Source organism: Apus apus, chromosome 22, assembly GCF_020740795.1.
Source record: "Apus apus isolate bApuApu2 chromosome 22, bApuApu2.pri.cur, whole genome shotgun sequence".
NCBI classification, from domain to species: domain Eukaryota; kingdom Metazoa; phylum Chordata; class Aves; order Apodiformes; family Apodidae; genus Apus; species Apus apus.
The window spans coordinates 315880-337339 of NC_067303.1; the positions used below are offsets into that span (position 1 = coordinate 315880).

A 21460-nucleotide genomic window follows, 5' to 3' on the forward strand; every position below is an offset into this window, starting at 1 on the left:
TTGGGGACTGAAGAGCTATGGAGCCATGGGGGGTCAAGGGCACAGGGCGAAGGGTCTGGGGGTCCTGGAACCCTGGGGCTAGGGGACACTGGTGCCTTGGGGGTCCCTTTGGGGACACACCACCAGTGGGGACACCCCTTCAGGGTTACTTGGGGGTGGTACTTGGGGACATTCTTTTGGGGACACTGAGGGTAGTGGTCCCCTTTGGGGACAATCCAGTGTGGCATGGGTGACAACCCTACAGGCAGAGGCAGCTGTTGATAAAGAGCACACCCTGCCCCCCCATCCTCCTCTCCCCCCTCTGCTGGGTGCCGCAGCCAGCCCCTATTCTCTGTAATTAGCAGGGGCTAATTATGGCCCCTGATTGTGGCTGGACAGTGGCTGCCAGGTGTGTGGGCATGAGGGCGTCGAGAGGGGTAGGGAGAGCAGGCCCACCATTCTGACCCTCTCCCACAGCCTGCCCCTCCCCTCTTTATTTAATCCCCCCATCCCTAATTACAGGGTTTAATTACTGGCCCCCATGCAGAGGGTGCTCAGTGTCCCCGTGGGTTCTATGGGTCACCTGAGGGGTCCCAGAGGCCACGCCCCTCTGCCAAAGCCACGCCCCCGAGCCAGCCCCGGCACCTTTTCCGCCAAGCCACGCCCACTCGTTGCACACACCTTGCACGTGCCCCGCCCCGCCCCCTGGCCACACCCCCTCAGTTAGCCACACCCCTTACCTCGTGCCCCTCCCCTCAGAGGCCACGCCCCTCCCGCCAATCTGCACGTGCAGCCCGGCCCCGCGCTCCGCCATCGGAAGCCCCGCCCCCCTCGCCTTCGCCACGCCCCCTCGCTCCCCTTCCTTCCCAGCGCTGCCGGAAGCCCCGCCCTGCCCCGCGCCGTCACTTCCGTCCGCTCGTTTCGGCAGCCGCAAGATGGCGGCGCCCTGCGGCTCCTCGCCCCTCCCGCCCGCCGAGCCGCCGCTGAAGATCCCCAAGATGGAGGTGCTGTCCCCCGGCTCGCCCGCCGCCCTCAGTGACGGCAACCCCAGCCTCTCCGACCCCTCCACTCCTAGCGGCGCCTCCCCGCTGGGCCCGGGTCCGGCGGCCGGCGGGGCTGGGCTGGGGGGCCGCGGCGGGGCCTCGCCCTCCGTCTCCTTCTCCCCGGGGGGAGCTGCCGCCGCCGCCGCCGCCGCCGCTTGCCGGGGGATGTCGTGGACTCCGGCGGAGACCAACGCGTTGATCGCGGTTTGGGGCAACGAGCGGCTGGTGGAGGCGCGGTACCAGCAGCTGGAGGGCGCCGGCACCGTCTTCGGCAGCAAAGCCCCCGGGCCTGCCATGTACGAGCGGGTCTCCCGCGCCCTGGCCGAGCTGGGCTACGAGCGTACCCCCTCTCAGTGCCGGGAGCGCATCAAGGTACCGCGGCGGGGAGGGGAGTGGCCGGGGGGTCCTACTGAGCGAGCTGCCGGCGCGGTTGGTGGCCCAGGGGTGGGGGCGGTCCGGCGCTGGGGTCAGCCTGCAGGTTTTGCCACTGCCAGCCGTTTTCCACAGCAACCTCTGGCCCTGGGTGCCAGACACCCTGTCCCGTGGCGTCACCCTTGTGAGGTCTCTCTGTAGGAGCTGTTTTCCAGAGCATCCTCTGGTTCTGGGCATAGGATCACCTTGTCCCAGAGCTCAGTGCAGCCCTTAACCATGGCTGTGGGAGCACCATATGCCCTGGGATCAATCCCTTCAGGTCCTCCCCTGTAGCATCCTCTGGTCCTGCCTGTGGGCATCTCCAGGGCTCAGCCCAGCCTTTGGCCTTGAGGTCATCCCATCCCTGGGATCACTCCATCCTGGACACCCCATGCAGGTGGTTTTCTGGAGCATCCTTTGGCCCTGGCTATAGGATCACTCCATCCCTCAGGATCAATTCCTCCAGGATCTCTCTTGAAGCCTCCTCTGGCCCTGGCTGTGGGTATCTCTGGGGTCTCAGCACAGCATTTGGTTCTGGGTTTTGGAGCACTGTGTCCCCTTGGATCAGCCTTGCCGGGTGTCCCCATGCAGGTGGTTTTCCAGAGCATCCTTTGACTCTGGGTTTGAGGCCACCTCATCCCCTGGGATCACCCCATCAGAGTCTCCCTCTGCTGCTAGTTTTCTGGAGCATTGTTTGACTCTGGGTGCAAGGCACCCCATCCCCTGGGATTAGTCCTTCCAGTATCTTCCCTGAAACATGCTCTAGTTATGCCTGTGGGCATCCTGGGGGCTTAGCCCAGCCTTTGACCCTAGGTTTGGGGGCACTTAATCCCCTGGGATCGCCCAGACAGGGTCTCCCTGTGCAGGCAGTTTTCCAGAGCATTCTCTGACCCTGGGCACAGGTCACTGTCCCCAGGGTCACTCTCCCCAGTGCTCAGTCCTGGATGCAAAGCAGTGCATCCCCTGGGATCAGTCCCTCCAGGATTTCCCCAGAAGCATCCTCTGCCCCTGATTGTGGTTGTTCCCTGAGGGACCTTGCCAGGTCACTGTGTCCACAGGGCTCAGCCCAGCCTTTGGCCTTGGGTTTGGGGCCACCTTTTTCCCCTGGGATCACCCCATCACAGTCTCCCCGTGCAGGCAGTTTTCTGAAGCATCCTTTGCCCTAGCTGTGGTGTCTCTGAGGGCTCAACCCAGCCTTTGTCCCCAGGTGCAGGGCACCCCATCTGTCCCCCAGTTTCAGCTCCCTGGCTCCCTACAGCACCCAATTGGCATTTCCTGGCCTGGAACAGACTGGGTGCCGGGTCCTGTGCATTCAGCTGCAGTTTCCCCTGTCTGGGAGGGCTGTGGCAGTGTCCTTTGGTCCTACATGAGGAGGGGAACAGGTCCCAGCTGCTTGGGTCCCCTTGAGTGTTTTTTGGGGAGCCACAACCCCTGGTTAGCTTGACTCCATCCCTTTACGTGTCCTCTAGCATCTTGTGGCCGTGAAGGTTTGTGACACCAGCTCCTCTCTAAAGGACACTCCAGGAAAAGGGGGCTCCCAGTTCCTCCAGTAATGGGCAGCTTGAACTCTGTTGCCCTCGTGGCTCCCTCTTGCTTCAGAGCAGCTTTGCAAGGAGCAGCATCATCCCCAGCTCACCCCACAGTCTCAGAAACCTCTAGTGATTGAGTGGTGTTCAACAGTGATGACAGCAGGTTTGAAAGAGGGATCAGTTAGCTTATTTCCTGGAGAAAAAGGGAAAGGCTGAATTTGGTGACCAGCTTGGGAGCAGCCTCTCCACACATCCTGCTTTTACAAAGAGGAATTTACTGGGATGGGGTGGGTTGGAATCACTGGGTTTCAGTTTATAAGATGAATGAAGCTCAGAAATGAGAGTTAAACCATCCAGGCTCCATCTGGATTTTATTTTCTCAGTTTACGACCCCTTAGGTTCTTCTTAGCCCTTAAATACATCTGAGCCAGCCTAGCCAGGCTGGGATTCTCCCAGATTATATATCCAGGCTGGCTTGGATATGGAAAATATATGGAATAAGGGGTTCTGTGCTACCAGGGATGCTTGGGATTAAGTGAGAAACTCACCCTTCAATCCCTGTTTGATTATCAGCGTTTGTCACTGGAAACAGTTGGCCAAAAAACAACCACCCCCTTTTCCTGACACTTTTAGATTCTTAATGTACTTTCTTCACCAACTCCCAGCTATTTGCTGCTCAGGGTTCCATTTCCCCAAGTGCACCAGTGCATTTTTTGAGAGGAAACCTCTTCACACCCTGTGTTTTCTCAGCAGCTTTTCTTGCTTAAATTCCTTCATTCCACAACATTCTGGGCTTTGTTGGAGGCTGGTAGAGAAGCTGCTTGAGGCTGTTCAGCTTTGTCTGATGGTTTCAGATTGCTGGGGTGGGGTTTATGCAGTGGCTGTAGAAGACCCAACCCCAAATTTGACCATGGGCTCTGCAACCATTAATGCTTCAGGGGGTGTTCAGAGTCTCCTCATCAGTGCATTTGGCTGGAGGTGCAAGAAACATGTATTTCCAAAGCCTTGGGGCTGGTGGTTGGATCTTCACTGGAATTTTGGTGAAATGAGCCCTCGGTGAGTTCTGGGCGTTCTTGTGAGAGCCAAGGGTTGACCCTTGTTACTTCTTGAGATAGCTGCAGTTGCTACTGCTGACCCTAAAATCCCAGGTTTTGGAAGATTCCAGGGGGAATTGGCTGCTTGGTGGTTTCATCTTCAACCAAGAGTGTAAATCAGTGCTGGGTGTGGAGAGGTCAGTGCCTGAGGGCACCTCTGGGGCTGCTGGAACAAGAGGAGGTCACAGATGCTTCATAATCCTCCACTACCAGCTGGCTGAGCTGAACGTGGGACCAGGAAGTTGATGAGGAAGGAGGATGTAGCTGCATCATTCTATTTGTTAGCTCTGATGTCCCACATTTTCATTATTTTCCAGGATACTTTGATTTAACGCCTGTTGAGGGAGGATTTGGTGGGATATTCTAAATGCTTAAAACATGTCAGGCTTGATGTGTTTTAGATAAGAACTTGATATTCAGGGCACTCGGCCCCCAGATGCTGCCAAAGCTTGAAGAGCAAAGTTAGGAAGGAAAAAATCCATTGGGAAGAGGGGAGTTTTCCAACTGTGTCATGTAGCTGCCTTCTCTCCTAATTCAAACAGGATGCACAGATTCTCCTCTGGTCTCCCAACATCTTCATGTGCATTTCCTCATATCCGGGGATCAGGAGCACTCTGGAAGGGGCTGGTTCAAATTTAGGGGTTGTAACGGGAGCATTCCAGCAGCTTTTCCTTTGGAAAGAGTGCAACTCTGTGGCTCTGAGGTCAGGGGATTGGTGAGTTTGGAAGATGGAACAGTCCTAATTTCTGCAACGATAGAGACCAAAATTGAGGGAAAGTGGCTTCATCCTGGCTCAAATCAGGACACTGTTGGGTTCCCAGAAAAGTGGCTTGTGCTCCATAACTTCCTCATCCTATTACCTCCTTAATCCTTCCTCGTTTAGTCACACACTCTGTCTGGTCCTACATCACCTCATGCTCCTTAAAGAGGAATTTCCTAAAGTGCCCATGCTTTTCCTCCAGCTTTTTCTTCATAATTAGGGACTTAGTCTCCCAAAACTCCTCAGCTCTCCCCATAGAGCCTTTAAATGTTAAGGTTTCTCCTCAGCGTTGGGGTTTTGATGGAATATTCAGCAAAACCTGGGCTCCCTTAGGAATTTGGGGCCCTTTTCCCGGCTGGAATTCCAAAGAAATCCCTCTTGCAAAGTCACCTTTGGGTGGCAGGGAGCGGTTAAAATGGGTTCAGGGGCATTTTTAACATCCAGCTACCATAGAAGGGCAGGTTCTTGCTTTTATTGTGCTGCTGGACTTTGGTGGCCTCTCCCCAGGGATGGTGCCCAACCATTGATTCAAAGAGGAGCAGCTCCCGCATCCTTAACTCCCAGCTGCGGGAATTCCCAAGTCCCACCCCCCTGGTGGAGGATTTTGGCATCCCCCTTTGGCTCACCCTGAATGGGTGACAGGAGGTTCCCAGTGACAGGAGGTTTCTTCCGGGTAGTGGTTCCCACAGAATGTTTAATTTTTTTATCAAAGGGAAAATAAAGACCTGGAAGAGGCCAGATAAACACTGGTGAAATCCTGGCACAAAGGGGAGAAGCAGATGCCATGAACCCAAGTGAAACAGGCAGGGATGGAGAATTACACCAAGTATCAACGACTTGGTGTCCTCCTGCTCCAAACAGTGTGTGCGGCAGGGGCTCGGTGGTGGTGGGGCTGTGGTTGTACCTGCTTTGCCATGTAACCAACCTATTTTTAAACCTTGAGTGAAGTTGTTTTGAAGGGGAAGAGCTCAAAAGGGCTTTGCTTCCTGTTCCTTTTGAAGGCGTTTCATATGTATTATTTTGGGCCCAGATCCTTTCCTGGGTAGCTCCACAAGTCACCTCCAGATCTTTCTTTGGTTTCAATAAATTGAGATGCACCAGGTTTTCCAGGCTTGGGTTGTTCCTTGAGTCCTTACTGGCAGCCCAGCATCTTGCTGGAGGATCTTATGAGCCTTGGTAGGTGGGAGCAACTTGATAAGCTGGAAAAACATGAACTCTTTGGTGACAAAAAAAAAAATTGTTTGCTTTACTCCTTCTTTGACTTGTTGAGGAGCATCTCTGGGAGGAGAATGCCCAGTGGAGTGAAGCCTCTTGCAGAGCAGCTGTGCCTGTTCTCTTCAGCAGGGGTATCACACCAGTAGGAATCTTAGCACATGTGGAACAAGTGTCTTGACTGTCTGGTGGCTTCTGCAGCCACATAGTGAGTTTTTAATGCCCTGGTCTGGTCATTCTGCCATACCTGCATCATCCACCACTTATGGCAGGTGTGGGAAACTGTTCACTTTGATGGCTATGTCTTCATTGATAATAAAGTTTTAGAGTATCCTGACAGCCGGTAGCCCCCCAGTACCGGCTTGCGACAGCAGGGGTGTGAAGTTATTCCCAGAGGGAGCTGGGAACAAGCTGGCAGGTTCTCTTGTTGTGACAGAGACTGCTGATGGCCAGGAACTTGCTGCAGGACAAGTGTGCTGAACTTGAATTTTGACCTTTATTTTAGGAGATGTATGAAGGGTCCTTTGACATTTCACTTCCAGCTTTTCCCATGGATTTGGAGGTTGCTTTCCACCAGTTAAGTTCTCTCAACACAGCTGGACCTTCCTTTGTAGCCCTTCAGCCCTGGGGCATATCACAACACACTGGGAGGATGGTGTCATGCCTTCTGAACAATCTGAGAAATATTCTCCATGAAGAGGAACATTTTCCCCCACCCACGAGAGGGTTTGTGCTGCTCTTCATCTTCTGGAGGGGCTTGTGGCCTCACTTTGCTGGTTTATTTGAGGTGGTTGAGTCTGTGTGGTCTCTCATGGCTTGCTGATAGTGGAGATGTGACCTCCTGGGGTACATCTTGCTGGATGTACCTGGAGTCCAGACTGCTGTGCTTTGGGCTTCACTTGAAAGTCGGGCCTGTGGGTGGGTCAAGATGTTCATCCCCATCACACTTTGAGTTTGATTTTAGGGTTGAGTGTTTCTGAAGGTGAAATTACCTACTCAAGCATGGCCTTCACTGCTTTGAAGCAGTGATGGGTTTTAAAAGCTGTTCTTGAGCAGGTCATGCCAGGAGAAGGTTGAACCTTACTCATGTGCCTCTGCAAGCTGAGCTCAATGCATCCACCCCATCTAACCTCTTCCTGGAGCCAAAAGCCATTGGCTGTGGGGGTTACAGACATGGCAGAGTTTGGATTGTTGTCATCATCTCAGCACTGCGTGTCATAGGGTGTTTCCTCACCTGGCTGGGTGACAGCTTGTCATGGCCCAGCTTTGTTCCCTCTTGGTCATTGGCAAAGTCCCTCCTTGTCCAGGCTGACCTCTGTGGTGTTGCTGCTCTGGATGGGCCACAGAAATAAGGCTGCTGGTGGTGATACCCTCAATAAGCCTTGTGTTCTGCCTTGCACACATCTTGTGACCTTAAAGTTGATGAGTTTTAAAAAAAGCCATCAGACGACTGCAGTCAGTCCTATCATAGAATCATTAAGGTTGGACAAGACCTCTAAGATCATCAAGTCCAACCATCAACCCAACACCACCATGCCCACTCAACCATGTCCTAGAGTGCCACATCTATGCTTTTTTTTAACACCTCCAGGGTTGGTGACTCCACTGCTGCCCTGGGCAGCCTGTTCCAATGCTTGACCACTCTGAGTAAAGAAATTGTTCTTAATATCCACTCTGAACCTCCCTGGTGCAACTTGAGGCCATTTCTTCTCATCCTGTTGCCTTGTGCTCCCAGCAGCCAATTCAGGAATGAAGACTTCAAGAGCTTTCACAGAGCTGGTCACCCCTGTGTGCCCTGCTCCAGGCTCCAAAAGCCATATTGTTTGCCCCAGTGGAGCTTCATCTCATGCTGCTTGTGAGTATCCTGGCATGAGGAGGGAGGAGGCTGCTGGTGCCGTTGTTCTTCGTTGAGGACCTAAATCCAAGAGCTTTAAGTCAAGTCAAAGAACATCTTTGGAGCTTAGAGTGTATAATTTCAGAATTATAAATTAAAGGGGGATAATCTGTGTTCGAATCATGCAGAGCTGCAAACAATCAGCAAAATCCTCCTCCAGCCTGTGCAGACCCTGGACAGCTTGCAAGAGTGATGAGCCCACCAGAGTATTGCACTCTTTATTTTTGCCTCCTTTTTGCCTTGCTCCCTTTAATCCTTTTACTTGTCTCTGTTGACCTGATGATAAATTATTTTCACATTAAAATAAGTCAGTTTGCAGCCTGAATGAAAGAATTGGAAGCATTCCAGGCCAGGTTGCATGGAGCTCTGAGGAGCCTGTTCTATTGGGAGGTGTCCCTGCCTATGCAGGGAGGTTGGAACTTGATGATCTTTAAGGTCCCTTCCATTCTATGATTCTATGAATTAATTACTACTGAGTTGCTACCCAATGTGAGATAGATTGGCCATGGATTTTGAGCATTCCAAGATGGCTTGGCCAGGATTATGGACAGTTTTTTGGTTAACTGTGCTGGAGATTGTTTGTTTCAATTAATAAAATGAGCCAGAGGTTCTGAGGTTCTGAAGCTGCTGTTAACTCCTGGGTCTGCTAGGGCAGGTGTCAAAACTGGAGTTTGGGAAATGTATTTCCCAAAAAAATCTGACTTGGATGGACACCAAATGATGACTTTGATGACACCAAACTGTGTGGTGAAGTCAGCACGCTGGAGGAAAGGGATGCCATCCAGAGGGACCTTGACAGGCTCAAAAAGTGGGCTTGTGTAAACTGCATTAAGTTCAACAAGGCCAAGTTCAAGGTTCTGCACCTGAGTCTAGGCAATCCCGTGCACGAATACAGGTTGCAGGGAATAAGGATTGAGGACAGATCAGAGGAGAAGGACTTGGGGGTAGTGGTGGACCAGAAGTTTAACATGGGCCATCAATGTGCACTTGCAGCCCAGAAGGCCACTGTGTCCTGGGCAGCATCAAAAGAAGCATGGCCAGCCGGTTGAGAGAGGTGATTCTCCCCCTCTGCTGAGCTCTGATGAAGTCCCAGCTGGAGCACTGTGTCCAGTTCTGGAGTCCCCAAAATAAGAAGAACATAGAACTCCTCAAGTGTGTCCAGAGGAGGCCACAAAGATGATCAGAGGCTGGAACACCTCTCCTATGAAGAGAGGCTGAGGAAGTTGGGGTTGTTCAGCCTGGAGAAGAGGAGGTTTCATGGTGACCTTATAGCAACTTTCCAATATCTGAAGGGGACCTACAAGAAGGCTGGAGTAGGGCTTTTTACACAGGTATGTAGTGAGAGTACAAGGGGCAATGGTTTGAAGCTGAAAGAGGGGATGTTCAGGTTATACATTAGGAAAAAGTTCTTTCCTGTGAGGGTGGTGAGATGCTGGAACAGGCTACCTGGGGAGGTTGTGGATGCCTCCTTCTGGGAGGTCTTCAGGGCCAGGTTGGATGAGGCCTTGAGCAACCTGATCTAGTGGGAGGTGTCCCTGCCCATGCAGGGGGATTGAAACTAGATGATCTTTAAGGTCCTTTCCAACCCAAACCGTTCCATGATTCTATGACTTTAAGAAAGAGTTGGGCTGTATCACTCAGATTTGAGCTGCAAGGAGAGAAATAGGGAGTGAAAAAGCTGAATTTTAGCAATCAAATGTACCTGTACCCCCAGCCCCAGGGAACCTGAACCCAGTTTGCTTCCAGTGGAAATCCACAGGTTTCATGGCTGGGTCCCTGGGTCCAGGTGGACGTGGTCGCTTAGTTTTTATCCCATTGGCAGACAGGAACTTAAAATCTGGTGGTGTCCACCCAAAGAGGATCTGCCTGTTTATTCCAAGAGGAAGCAAAGGTGTAATTCGGAGGGATTCCACCTCAAGCCATTGAGTAGCTCAGGTGCTTATGGCTGTTTGTTGATGTTGGTTTTAAATATTTTGTGGGAGGTATTTTGAGGAACAGCAGGGTCAAACTGAGCAGTTTTGCTTCAGCCCCCAGGGCTCTGAATATCATGAGGAAACAGGTTAGAAATGTGTTCCTGGCACTGTTAAACCAGTGTCTGAGGAGCATTAGATGGGTTTGAGCTTTCTGGGTGTGTAAAAATGCCTTTTGAGGGAAAGAAACAAGTGGTTTTTGCAGCGATGTCTACTTGAAAGCCCTCCTCTAGAAAGTGGGGTGACAGGACCAGCTCTTCCCAAATTAATTCCTCTTTTGAGTTCCAGAGGTGGCTTTGCTGCTTAAGCTCCAACCTGAGCAATCTCTTCAATTTAACATGAAAAAAACCCACATTTTCTAGCACATTTACCAACCCAGAACCCATCAAGATCCAGCAAACCTGGAGCACATCATTATCTCCCAGGAGCAGAATTTAATCCACAGTGAGGGGTGTGTGTAAAGGTGTTTTTTTCACCCCCAGATGTGTGCTGCTGTGGATTAGGGGAGAAGTGGTGACAAAAATGGTAGGCTTTTATGTGACCCAGCATTGTGAGGTACTGAAGGGATGGATCCCCAAGAGCAGAGCAGATTTTTGCAGCTGCCTGAGAGGTTTTGACCTCAACTTAATCAGACAGAGCCAACTTAGCCTCGTTTCTTATGGAACTGCTTGCTGCTGAAGGCTGGGAACGGGGAGTGTTGTTGATTTGACCTCTTTTAAATTTCAGCAGCTTCACAAGAGACTGAGTTAGTAAGGAATGCAGAAGATGTAAGTAATGTCTCTTTTCTTAGCTGACTAGCTTAGGCACCTACATTTTGTACCTCGTGTCTTCTTGCCAATGTGAGGAAGGTGGGAACCTTTTTGCTCTGGGGATTTTCCCTTCTCTCTCTCTCCTCCCCACTTCACCTTCTCTAAGCTGTAGGCACGACACCGGCTCTGCTTCCTCCTCCTCATAGGTGTGTTTCCCTGCCTGGTTGGTGTCTCCAACTTGGGGTCTCTTGGTACTTTTATTAGTTTTTTTCCCTACATCACACAGCAGACCTGGGGATTATTATTTGTTTGGTTTTTGAAGTGAGGGAGAGAATAAATCAGTTAAACCTGACAAACCTGTCACTGCTACACAGCTTTGTCTTGTGTTGTAGGTGTTAGCTCCCCCACCTGGAGTACTGTGTCCAGTTCTGGAGCCCCCAAGAAAAGAAGGCCATGGAGCTCTTGGAGCATGTCCAGGGGAGGGCTGTGAAGGTGATCTGAGGGCTGGAGCAGCTCTGCTCTGGACAGAGGCTGAGAGAGTTGGGGTGTTCAGCCTGGAGAAGACAAGACTCCAGGGAGATCTTAGAGCACCTTCCAGTGCCTGAAGGGGCTCCAGGAAAGCTGGGGAGGGACTTGGGACAAGGGCAGGGAGTGAGAGGACCAGGGGGAATGGATTAAAACTGAAAGAGGGGAGATTTAGGTTGGACATGAGAAGGAAATTCTTCAGTGTGAGGGTGGTGAGACCCTGGCCCAGTTTGCCCAGAGAGGCTGTGGCTGCCCTATCCCTGGAAGTGTTGAAGGGCAGGTTGGATGGGGCTTGGAGCAACCTGGTCTGGTGGAAGGTGTCCCTGCCCATGGCAGGCAGGATAGGACTAGATGGTCTTAAACATTTCATAACTCTTATGAATCAGATTTATTTCAGAACAATTGCATTTAGCTCGGGAGCATGGGGCAAATCCCCATCAGCAGGAATAAAGCAAAAACCAACCCTAAACTCAACTGTGTGAGTGTCTGCAGGTGTCTGGGAGCTCTTCCACCCTGGTGCCTCCTGATCCATGTGGGTTTTTGTTCTGTCTCAGACCCTTCGCAGGTGCTACAGCCGCGTGAAGGAGCACGGTGTGGGGAAGAGGAAAAGCAGCTACACCTTTGAGCAGCTGGAGCAGGTTTTTGGGCAGGGGGGATGGGACTCCCAGCCCTGCCAGCCTGTCCTCATCAACAGCAGCGGCTTGTACCAGGAGCTGGAGTCAGATGGCAGCACAATGGAGGAGTATTCACAGGAGGATTGGGGAAACCACAGTCAGGAGCTTCACTGCTACCAGACCGGCGAGCAGGAATTGGGTAGGAAATCCCACCCAGGCTCATCTCCATCCCCTATTTCTCCCTGTGGTTGTACCCATCCCACATATTCCACCACCACCTTCCATATTTCTGGGATGAGGCTACTCAAGGTGCCAAATACCCTCTGTTCTGGGTGAGAAAAGGGAATGCAATTCCCCAGCTCATCCTCAAAAGCAAACTGTGGTTCCCAAAGGGTTTTGGGAACCAAAAGTGTTTTCCCAAAGAGCCCAGCGAGAGGGGAGAAGGTCTGAGTGGCCAAGAATGACAGAGGAGGAGGTGGCAACATGTTACCTGCTCTGTTCTACTTCCCTTTGGGGGATATTTTCCCATTCAGTGCTTTGGGGGACATATAAATATGCTCATATCCAGAGGTGTGGCCTTTTAGAACTAAAACAATAAGCAAGCTCCAACACTGAGCCCTAAACCAAATTCCTTCATGTGCTTTTCTTTCCTCAGTGATTTCTCTGCCTAAGAATCAATATATTAATTAATTTGGAGATTCATTCGTTACCTACAGCTTATTTACAGCACAAGGTACCACATTCCTGATGGGAGAAGTGCACAGATCTGAGCAGTTTTGGGAAGAAGTGGGTTTCTTTAGGTGAATTTATATCTATGGTTATTCCTCCCATGCCTGACCAAGGGGGTTATTTTCCCAGTGGAAACTCTCCATCAATCCAGTTCAATTCCTGGGAGAGGAGAGGCCATCACTGCCCCATGTTCAGGGCATTGGGATGCTCTGAAGAAGGCTTAAATCAAAATTTAATGTTAAAATTTGCAAGTTGGCTGTTAACCACGTGCTGGTTCTTTCAGATTTCTCTCCTGGGCAGGGTTGAAAATCAGAAACGTGGGGGAGAGACAATAAAGTTACAAAAAATGATGGAAATGACGGTGAATTCTGTCGAGTTGGACCCGTTCTGCTGTCAAACTGACTTTGTCACCTGTTCCCCTTGGTTAAAACGGGGACATTTTCGTGTGCTTAAGCTGCCAATGTTCTTAAAATCCAGAGAAGTTACAAGAGAAACACTTAGCAAACAATATGAGATGCAACACAGATGGGTTTGTGCTGGGTTTAGCTCCTCAGATGTGCTGGTGGAAGCAGAACCACTTTTTTCCTCTCTGTTTTGTTGTTTGTGATGTGTTGTTTTTTTCAAGCAATGTAGTTTGCAATTAAATTGGTTTGTGATTTAATAGTTCGAATTGTGGCCTGGTCCTCACAAGGTTTTGCACTTGCAGAGATTCAGATCTGAACTGGCCATGTCTTGTCCAAGGGAAATAAAAATGCTGCTCAGTTAGAGAGGCTTTGGGAGCTGGATCTGTCTCTAGTGAGCTGCTTGACTCAGGAAGCAACTCCTAATTTATTTTTTAATTTGATTTCCATTAAAAAAAAAAGAAAGAAAAGCCCCAGGAACATTATTTAACATATAATTATGTGTTGGGATTTTACCTTTCAGATGAAATGCCTCCCACAAAAAGGACATTAAAGATAAAGCAGGAATCTTCAGAAGACACGCAGTAAGTCATTGATGAATGTTTGAGGCTGGCATGTGTTTTCCTGGGGATGGTGTGCAGGATATATGAAACTTCTGATTTTAATTATAAATACATTGTGCAAGACCATTCATACAGTTGAAACTTCTTTTTTTTTTTTTTTTTTGATTGTTTTATTCTGGTTACCTCAGAACATCTGGAAGGCTCCACAGCTCCAACCCTCCTCGGCTTCAGTCTGCAGCACACGAAACAAAACCCAGGCCAGGACTTCCAAGGGGGAGAAAACTTGGGATTTTTTTTTTTTTCAGATTATTTTTAGAACTTTCCAGAGCTGACTTGTGGCCTTTTGGGTGGGTTTAATCTGAGGAATACCAGAATTTTTCCAATGCTTGGAGAATCTCCCTTATTGGCCAACAATAACACGACTGTGCTGTGTTTTCCTCAGACCAGGGTTTCTTTTTTCCAACTTTTGCGATTTTTAAACGAGCAGGGGGGTTGTAGGCCAGGGGAGGTTTAGGTTGGATATCAGGAAGCACTTCCCTCGTGGAAAGGGTGACCAGACATTGGAATGGACTGCCCAGGCAAGTGGTGGAGTCACCATCCCTGGAGGTGTTCAAGAAAAGGCTGAATGTGGCACTTAGTGCCGTGGTCTGGCTGATGTGGTGATGTTGGTCATAGGCTGGTCTTGATGATCTCAGAGGTCTTTTCCAGCCTTAATAATTCTGTGATTCTATAAATCAGCAAATTCTGGGTGTCTTCCACTCGTCTAGTCCCCCTGGCAGTTATTCAGAGCACTGGCTGGTGACAATTTGGGATTTCCTATGCTGGGAAATGAGCTCCTGGAGGGGTGGGAAGTCATCACTGTGTGCATGGAAAAAATAAAAGACCTAAAAATTGACAAGCAATTTAAAAAGAAGCTTCCATTGTTGTGGAATCCACATCAGGTGGTTTTTCACCGTACCCAAAGGTGACCATGGAGCAAATTCAGTTTAGCAACTCACAGAATCACAGAATCACCAAGGCTGGAAAAGACCTTTAAGATCATCAAGTCCAGCCTATGACCAGCACCACCACATCTCCAGACCATGGCACTAAGAGCCACCTCCAGCCTTTCCTTCAACACCTCCGGGGATGGTGCCTCCACCACTTCCCTCAGAAGTCCATTCCAGTGTCTGATCACCTTTTCTGTGAGGAAGTGCTTCCTCATATCCGACCTAAACTTCCCCTGGAGCAGCTTCAAGCCATGCCTTCTTGTCTTGTTGCTAGTTGCCTGGAAAAAGAGCCCAACCCCACCTGACCATAACATCCCTTCAGGGAGTTGTAGAGAGTGAGAAGGTCCCCCCTGAGTCTCCTCCAGGCTAAACAACCCCAGCTCCCTCAGCCTCTCCCTGTAAGACTTTCTCTCTAGTCCTTTCACCAGCCTTGTTGTCTCCTCTGGACCTGCTCCAGCACCTCAAGATCCTTCTTGCAGTGAGGGGCCCAGAACTGCACCCAGGACTGGAGGTGAGGCCTCCCCAGTGCTGAGCACAGGGGAACAATCACATCCCTGCTCCTGCTGGCCACACCATTCCTGGCACAAGCCAGGATGCCCTTGGTCACCTGGACACACTGCTGGCTCATGTTCAACCAGTTGTCAACCAGTACTCCCAGGTCTCTCTCTGCTGGGCTGCTCTCCAGCCACTCTGCCCCCAGTCTGTAGCGCTGCCGGGGGTGATTGTGGCCACAGTGCAGGACCCTGCACTTGGTCCCTTTGAATTTTCATGCCTTTAGCCTCGGCCCATCGACCCAGCCTGTCCAGGTCCTCCTGCAGCTTCTTCCTGCTCTCCAGCAGATTGACATTCCCCCCAGCTTATTGTCATCTGTGAACTTACTGAGGGTGGACTCAATCCCCACATCCAGGTCATCAATAAAGATGTTGAATAGGACTCGTCCCAGTACGGATCCCTGGGGAACACCGCTGGTCACCAGACACCAGCTGGATGCAGCTATTCACCGTCACTCTCTGGGCCTGCTCATCCAACCAATTTTTAACCCAAAGAAGAGTGCACCTGTCCAAGCCATGGATTGCCAGCTATTCCAGGAGGATGTTATGGGAGACTGTGTCAAAGGCCTTGCTGAAGTTGAGGTAGACCACATTCACAGCCTTCCCCTCATCCACTAGGCAGGTCACCCAGTCATAGAGGGAGATGAGATTGGTCAGGCAGGACCTTCCTTTCCTAAACCCATGTTGGCTGGACCTGATCCCCTGGTTGTCTTCTCCATGCCACTTTATGACACTCAGGATGATCTGTTCCATAATCTTGCCAGGCACTGAAGTCAGGCTGACAGGCCTATAGTTCCCTGGATCCTCCTTCCAGCCCTTCTGGTGGATGGGGTCACATTGGCCAACCTCCAGTCATCTGGGACCTCCCCAGTCAGCCAGGACTGGTGATCATTGATTGAGAGTGGCTTAGCCAGTTCTTCCGCCAGCTCCCTCAGCACCCTGGGATGAATCCCATCTGGACCCATGGACTTGTTGGGATCTAAGTGGCACAGGTCCCTAACTACTTGTTACTCAAGGAGGACCTGGAGAAAAAGAACTTCATTTTCAGTGTAAACCTTATGATCACCTCTTCACACAGTTCCTTAGGACAGCTTTGGGATGACGTTACCTTACACGGTGTCCTTTAGGGAATTGCATAGAGAATCATAGAATGGTGAATGTTGGAAGGGACCTTAAAGATCATCAGGTTCCAACCTCCCTGCTATGAGCAGGGACACCTCCCACCAGACCAGGCTGCACAAGCCTCATCTAACCTGCTCTTGAACACCTCCAGGAAGGGGGCATCAACCTCCCTGGGCAACCTGTTCCAGTGCCTTCCTACCCTCACAGTGAAGAATTTCTTCCTGATGTCCAACCTAAGTCTCCCCTCTCCCAGTTTAAAACCATCGCCACTTCTGTCACTGCCCTCTCTGGTGAAAGTCCCTTCCAGAATAATCCTGAATTTCCTTAGGTGGAGGCTCAGGCCATCTGAATCTTACATGTTTTGTTGGATGGATGGACAGCTGAGTTAGGTTTGGTAGATTAATCCTTTCAGAGCTTTCTGGTTGGCTTTTTTTTCGCCCTCAAGTTGAAATGGGAAGTCAGGAGGAATGTGGCTGCACGAAGATAAGCTGAGGATTTTTTTATTAGCTGCAAAAAAGAGATGAAATTCCTTGCTGAACCTCAACGCTGCCAGTTTGGACACAGGGACATTGAGACCTGGTGATGCCAAGCAGGTGTACAGCTTCAAAATCTTGTCTTTGCTTCCCTCTTCTGGGATTTTGGGAGGATTTTTGGAAGGATTTTTTGGAGCTTATAGGAAACCACAGGAGGAGAAATGGATCATGATATATTTTCCCAGAAGAGAGAGTGTGGGAGAGTGTCACTAAGATGCTTCCTATAGGAAGCGTATTGCTGAGCTCTCTAGGTGCTGGATTTTATTCCAGCTTTTCTTTCCCTGCTAAAAAACACCCCTGTGAAGCTGCTGTCGCTTTCAACTTGACCAAAAACCTGCAGGAATGAGCTTGGCTTTGCCCCTGCTGCCTCCGAATAAACTACTTTGAAAAGTGAAATGTTGCTTCCAACCCCGTCCTGTGCTTTTAAATTAATCTGAGGTGCATTTCTATTCACTTTGTGAAGATGTGAATCAGTCCAGAGCTGGGTCCTTCACCCAAACCACCTGTTCCAGCCCCTTTGAATTCTTGGGTTTGTTTAGAAATGGCAGCTTGGAACAAATTTGCATCATTTTGTGCATATTTCCTTGTCTGAATTGCAAAAGCTTGTGGGGAAATGGCCTGGAAGGGTAAAATCTGGCTCAAGGGCACCAATTGCAGATGGAAAATTAGATGATCCAGCACTGCCACAGGGCAGACCCTCAGCTGGCTCTGCCTTTTCTGGTGAGAAAGAAAGAAAAGCAACAATTTGACTCTTGCTGCTTAGACCTCTGCTTGGTAGGTGGTGGAGGTGGTGGGGAGAGCCTAGGAGAGAGACAGAGCAGGAAGAGATGATGCTAGCGGAGATTTTGTATGGAATTTTTCCCTGTGGCTTCTTCAGGTCTCAAGGTGCTGAATTCCCCTCCTCCCCGTGCACAAGATGATGACTGAAACAATCCTTCTTCCCAGCAGGAGCAATTTGATGACTGACTAATTTTTATTTGATCTTTTTCCCCCCAACAGCTCTATTTTGTGTTGAGCTAAACTTAGCAGAGTGTTTATAGTGCAGTTAATAAAGGTGGGGGCTTCTCTTGTCGCTCCTCGGCTCTGTTCCTCTGCTGTTGAGTGAAAACCTGCCCACGCTGCTTTCTCCTCCTGCTGGGATGGGTTTGCTGGCTTGTCATGGAGTTCAGCTGTCGAGTCTCAAGTTGGAACTGCCATGAGACACCGAGGCAGCCCTGTCTCCTGGTCTGTCTGCTCCCCTTCTCTGTCCCATCCCCAGAAGATGAACTTTGATGTCCAAAAATCTAAAAAAACCCCACAAAACCCAACATTTTTTGAGCATCTTGATGCTGCTCAGGGTCTGAAGAACCATCAGGGAAGCTGGAGAAAAGCTCTGTCCAGAGATCTTCTGGTGTGGTTGCTGCTAGGTGGTTCAGAGAGGCAATGTGCTGATGGGTGTGGTTCCTTCTATCACCACGAAGACTGAGTGATCCCAGCCTGGGCTGCTGAGACCTCCTGGTGGGGGCTTGGACACCCCAAGAGTGTCAGAGCTGGGGTGCACCAACCAACCTGCTCTATGCAGAGCCCAGTGCCTTTAGGCTGCCCTGAAGGACAACAAGCCTTTGGAGAACCTTCCCAAAATGACGTGTGTTGCATTTACACTTACAAAAGCAGGTTTTGGAGATTGGGCCTCTCCAGTGCCATAGGAAGGGTCTGGAGCTCCCAAACCTTTTTTCTTAGTACCCTTTTATCAAAATGATGGAAGAGAGACCTTCAGATCCATTTCTTGGGCAGAAATGGAGCTGCTGGAGTCTCAACTCCTTCCATGATTCGGCATCATATCTGCTCTTGCTTCAAGACCTCATGTCCCTTGTGCTTAACTCCATGGAGAAGCTGTTGGGAAAACTCTCCATGGAAACTCGCTGTCATTCCTGGGCAGGACATTTCCTCCCCGTGGGTATTTTTGGGGTTGGTAACAGCAAAAATCTTTCTCAGAAGCTGAGCTTAGGGATTCATCAGCTCTCATTTTCTTTGGCAGGTTTAGAAATTGCTTGAAACCTTGTTTCCAGCAGTGGTTGCAGTTTGCTTGGGATATTGGGAGATGTTTGGGGTTCAGTTTTAATTTGGGTTTATGGAGAGTAATTAAAAAAATAAAATCAGTCTGGTGGTAGAATCCATAAGCTCACTTTTGTTATTAGAATAGTAAAATACCTACCTAAAAAGCAGCCAAGAAAGCTGAAAGGGTCCAGAGGAGAGCAACAAGGCTGGTGAAGGGACTAGAGGGAAAGTCTTAGGAATAGGCTGAGGGAGCTGGGGTTGTTTAGCCTGGAGAAGAAGAGACTCAGGGGGAACCTTGTCACTCTCTGCAACTACCTGAAGGGAGGTTGCAGTCAAGTGGGATTGGGCTCTTCTCCCAGGCAACCAGTGACAGGATGAGAGGGCACAGCCTGAAGCTGCTCCATGGGAGGTTTAGGTTGGATATCAGGAAGCACTTCCTCACAGAGAGGGTGATCAGACATTGGAATGGACTGCCCAGGGAAGTGGTGGAGGCACCGTCCCTGCAGGTGCTCCAGGAAAGGCTGATGTGGCACTTAGTGCCATGTCTGGGGATGTGAGGGTGTTGATCACAGGCTGGACTTGATGGTCTTGAAGGTCTTTTCTGGCCTTGGTGATTCTGTGGTTCTGTGATATTTTCCAAAAGTCAGGATAGTTTTGCAGCTCTTTTATCCTTCTCTCTTTGTTTTTTTCAATTCTCAGGAAGCACGACGTCATGCAGAACATTATGCAAATCTTGGAGTCAGTCCAGTTGAAGTGGGAGCTGTTTCAGAGCTGGACGGACTTCTCCAGGCTCCACCTTTCTAACAAACTGGCCATTTTTGGCATTGGTTACAACACCCGTTGGAAGGAGGACATCCGTTACCACTACGCAGAGATCAGCTCCCAGGTTCCTCTGGGCAAACGGCTCCGGGAATATTTCAACTCGGAGAAACCCGAGGGTCGGGTCATCATGACCCGAGTGCAGAAAATGAACTGGAAGAATGTTTATTACAAATTCTTGGAGATCACCATCAGTGAAGCCAGGTGCCTGGAGCTGCACATGGAGATCGACTGGATCCCCATCGCTCACTCCAAACCCACCGGCGGGAACATCGTCCAGTATTTACTACCAGGAGGGATTCCCAAAAGTCCTGGTTTGTATGCCATCGGATATGAGGAGTGCCACAAGAAACCCCCTTCTCCTCTGGCCGAGCACCAGGGGCCTGAGCCAGGCAATGAGACTCCAGGGGAGATGGAGGTCCCTTCTCCACAAGCCTCCCTCCGGGTGGATATGGAATCTGCCCGGATTATCTACTGTTACCTCGGCATTGCTGAGGTCCGGACTCTTCAGCAGTGCCTGTTTTTACATTTTCAGGCAAACACCAAAACCTTCAGCAAAGATTGGGTGGGGATCAACGCCTTTTTATCTCAGAACTGCGTTGTCGAGCCCGGTGTCTCCCCCAAATCCATCTACATCAAATTTGTGGAAGTGGAGAGGGATTTTCTTTCTGCTGGCTCTTTGGTAGAGTGCCTGGAAAAAGCCATCGGATACCCCTTAAAATTCAACAACTGAGTCTTGTCCTTCATAAGGATTCGGGCTTTCTGCCCCCTTTTTCCATCTTGCTACCAGACACTTTCAGATTCAGCCCCTTCACCATCAGATTTTCCTCCTGGAAATGAATTTTGGGGTGAGAAGAGGTTTGTTTTTTTCCGGGGCATTTTCCACGGGCTCATCCCCATGCCTGGTTTTCCTCCGGGAGCAGTGCAGCCAGAAGAAGCCCCCGGCCCATGAAATTACTGTAGGTACATTCCACATGGGATGAGCTTGTCCACGTGGTGTTTTCATACAAAAAAACCTGTTTGGTTTTTGTTGTTGTTGTTGTTGTGTGTTTTTTTTTTCTTTATTCCACAGTGTCTCGTTTTTATGCATCCGTCTCTCTTGTCAGTGTTATTACAGAGCTGAATAATTAAGCAATAGATAATGGCAAGTCGGACCTTGGGGCACGTTCAAGGAGACTGTTTTTCAAAGATATTGTATATAATTTAGGACTTCACTTTTTTGGTTTCTTTCTCACTCGTCAGGTGTTTCTCTCCAAACAGTGTTGCCTGCAAAAAAAAAACCCCAACAAAAAGACTTTGGTTTCTGGGACATCTCCCACCTCCCTCGTAGCATTGCTACTTTTATTTTATTATTTTTAACATTAAAAATAATTCCTGGCCTTTTTTTTTTATTATTTGTTTGTTTTATTTCTAGAGTTCTAGTTAGCAAGAAGAACCTGCCAGCTGGGAAACATTATTATGATGTCTTGGTTTTTTTCCATGTCGAACTGTGCTTATGGATACAATCAAAGCTGTGAGAATGGGGAAGGGGGGGCTGGGGGGAGAACACGGGGATGGGGGGGTGAGGGGAGGGACATGGGGACAGGGGAGGACGTGGTTAATGCCTTTTCCAGGCGTGTCACTATATCAGCCCCATTATCGGGTGTTTTTTTATTTTCCAAAGCTCATCGATCGTTGTGACATACGATGAATGTGTCGGTCCTAATAAAATCAAGCAAACACGGTTGGGCTTCCCCAAAATGTCTTTCTCCTCCTCCAGGCTGGGAGTTTCCTTGGATATTCACACTGGGTCTTCGTTCCAGGGCTCGTCGTGGTGCGAGATGTTTAATTAACTTTATCTGGGTGTGGGATATTTAATTAATTTATGTGATTGGGGTGAGCGCCCTCAGAGCTGCTCTTCTTCTCCCAGAGGTGCCCCAAATCCTGGAGTTTGGGG

General features: G+C 49.9%; 1 protein-coding gene across 5 annotated transcripts; it reads left to right on the plus strand.

Moving 5' to 3' along the window:
* Window positions 1–890: 890 nt before the first annotated feature.
* MSANTD2 (Myb/SANT DNA binding domain containing 2) lies at window positions 891–20912 on the plus strand. 5 transcript variants are annotated; one of them, XM_051638446.1, is made up of 5 exons: window positions 903–1394; window positions 11721–11979; window positions 13434–13494; window positions 13662–13820; window positions 19405–20912. In XM_051638446.1, the coding sequence occupies exons 1-5, from the start codon at window positions 915–917 to the stop codon at window positions 20255–20257; spliced, it is 1812 nt and encodes a 603-aa protein (XP_051494406.1). In that variant the 5' UTR covers window positions 903–914; the 3' UTR covers window positions 20258–20912. The 5 variants fall into 5 exon arrangements, with proteins under 5 accessions (XP_051494407.1, XP_051494406.1, XP_051494409.1 ...); XM_051638447.1 differs by lacking the exon at window positions 13662–13820 and having other exon boundaries at window positions 891–1394; XM_051638449.1 differs by lacking the exons at window positions 11721–11979; window positions 13662–13820 and having other exon boundaries at window positions 19405–19495.
* Window positions 20913–21460: the final 548 nt, after the last annotated feature.

Bases quoted from the DNA above. Each gene is read 5' to 3' on its own strand.
- MSANTD2 (XM_051638446.1), top strand. From the start codon at position 915: ATGGCGGCGCCCTGCGGCTCCTCGCCCCTCCCGCCCGCCGAGCCGCCG. The intron at 1,395-11,720 runs GTACCGCGGCGG...GTTCTGTCTCAG, and splicing joins AGTGCCGGGAGCGCATCAAG to ACCCTTCGCAGGTGCTACAG. The intron at 11,980-13,433 runs GTAGGAAATCCC...TTTACCTTTCAG, and splicing joins GACCGGCGAGCAGGAATTGG to ATGAAATGCCTCCCACAAAA.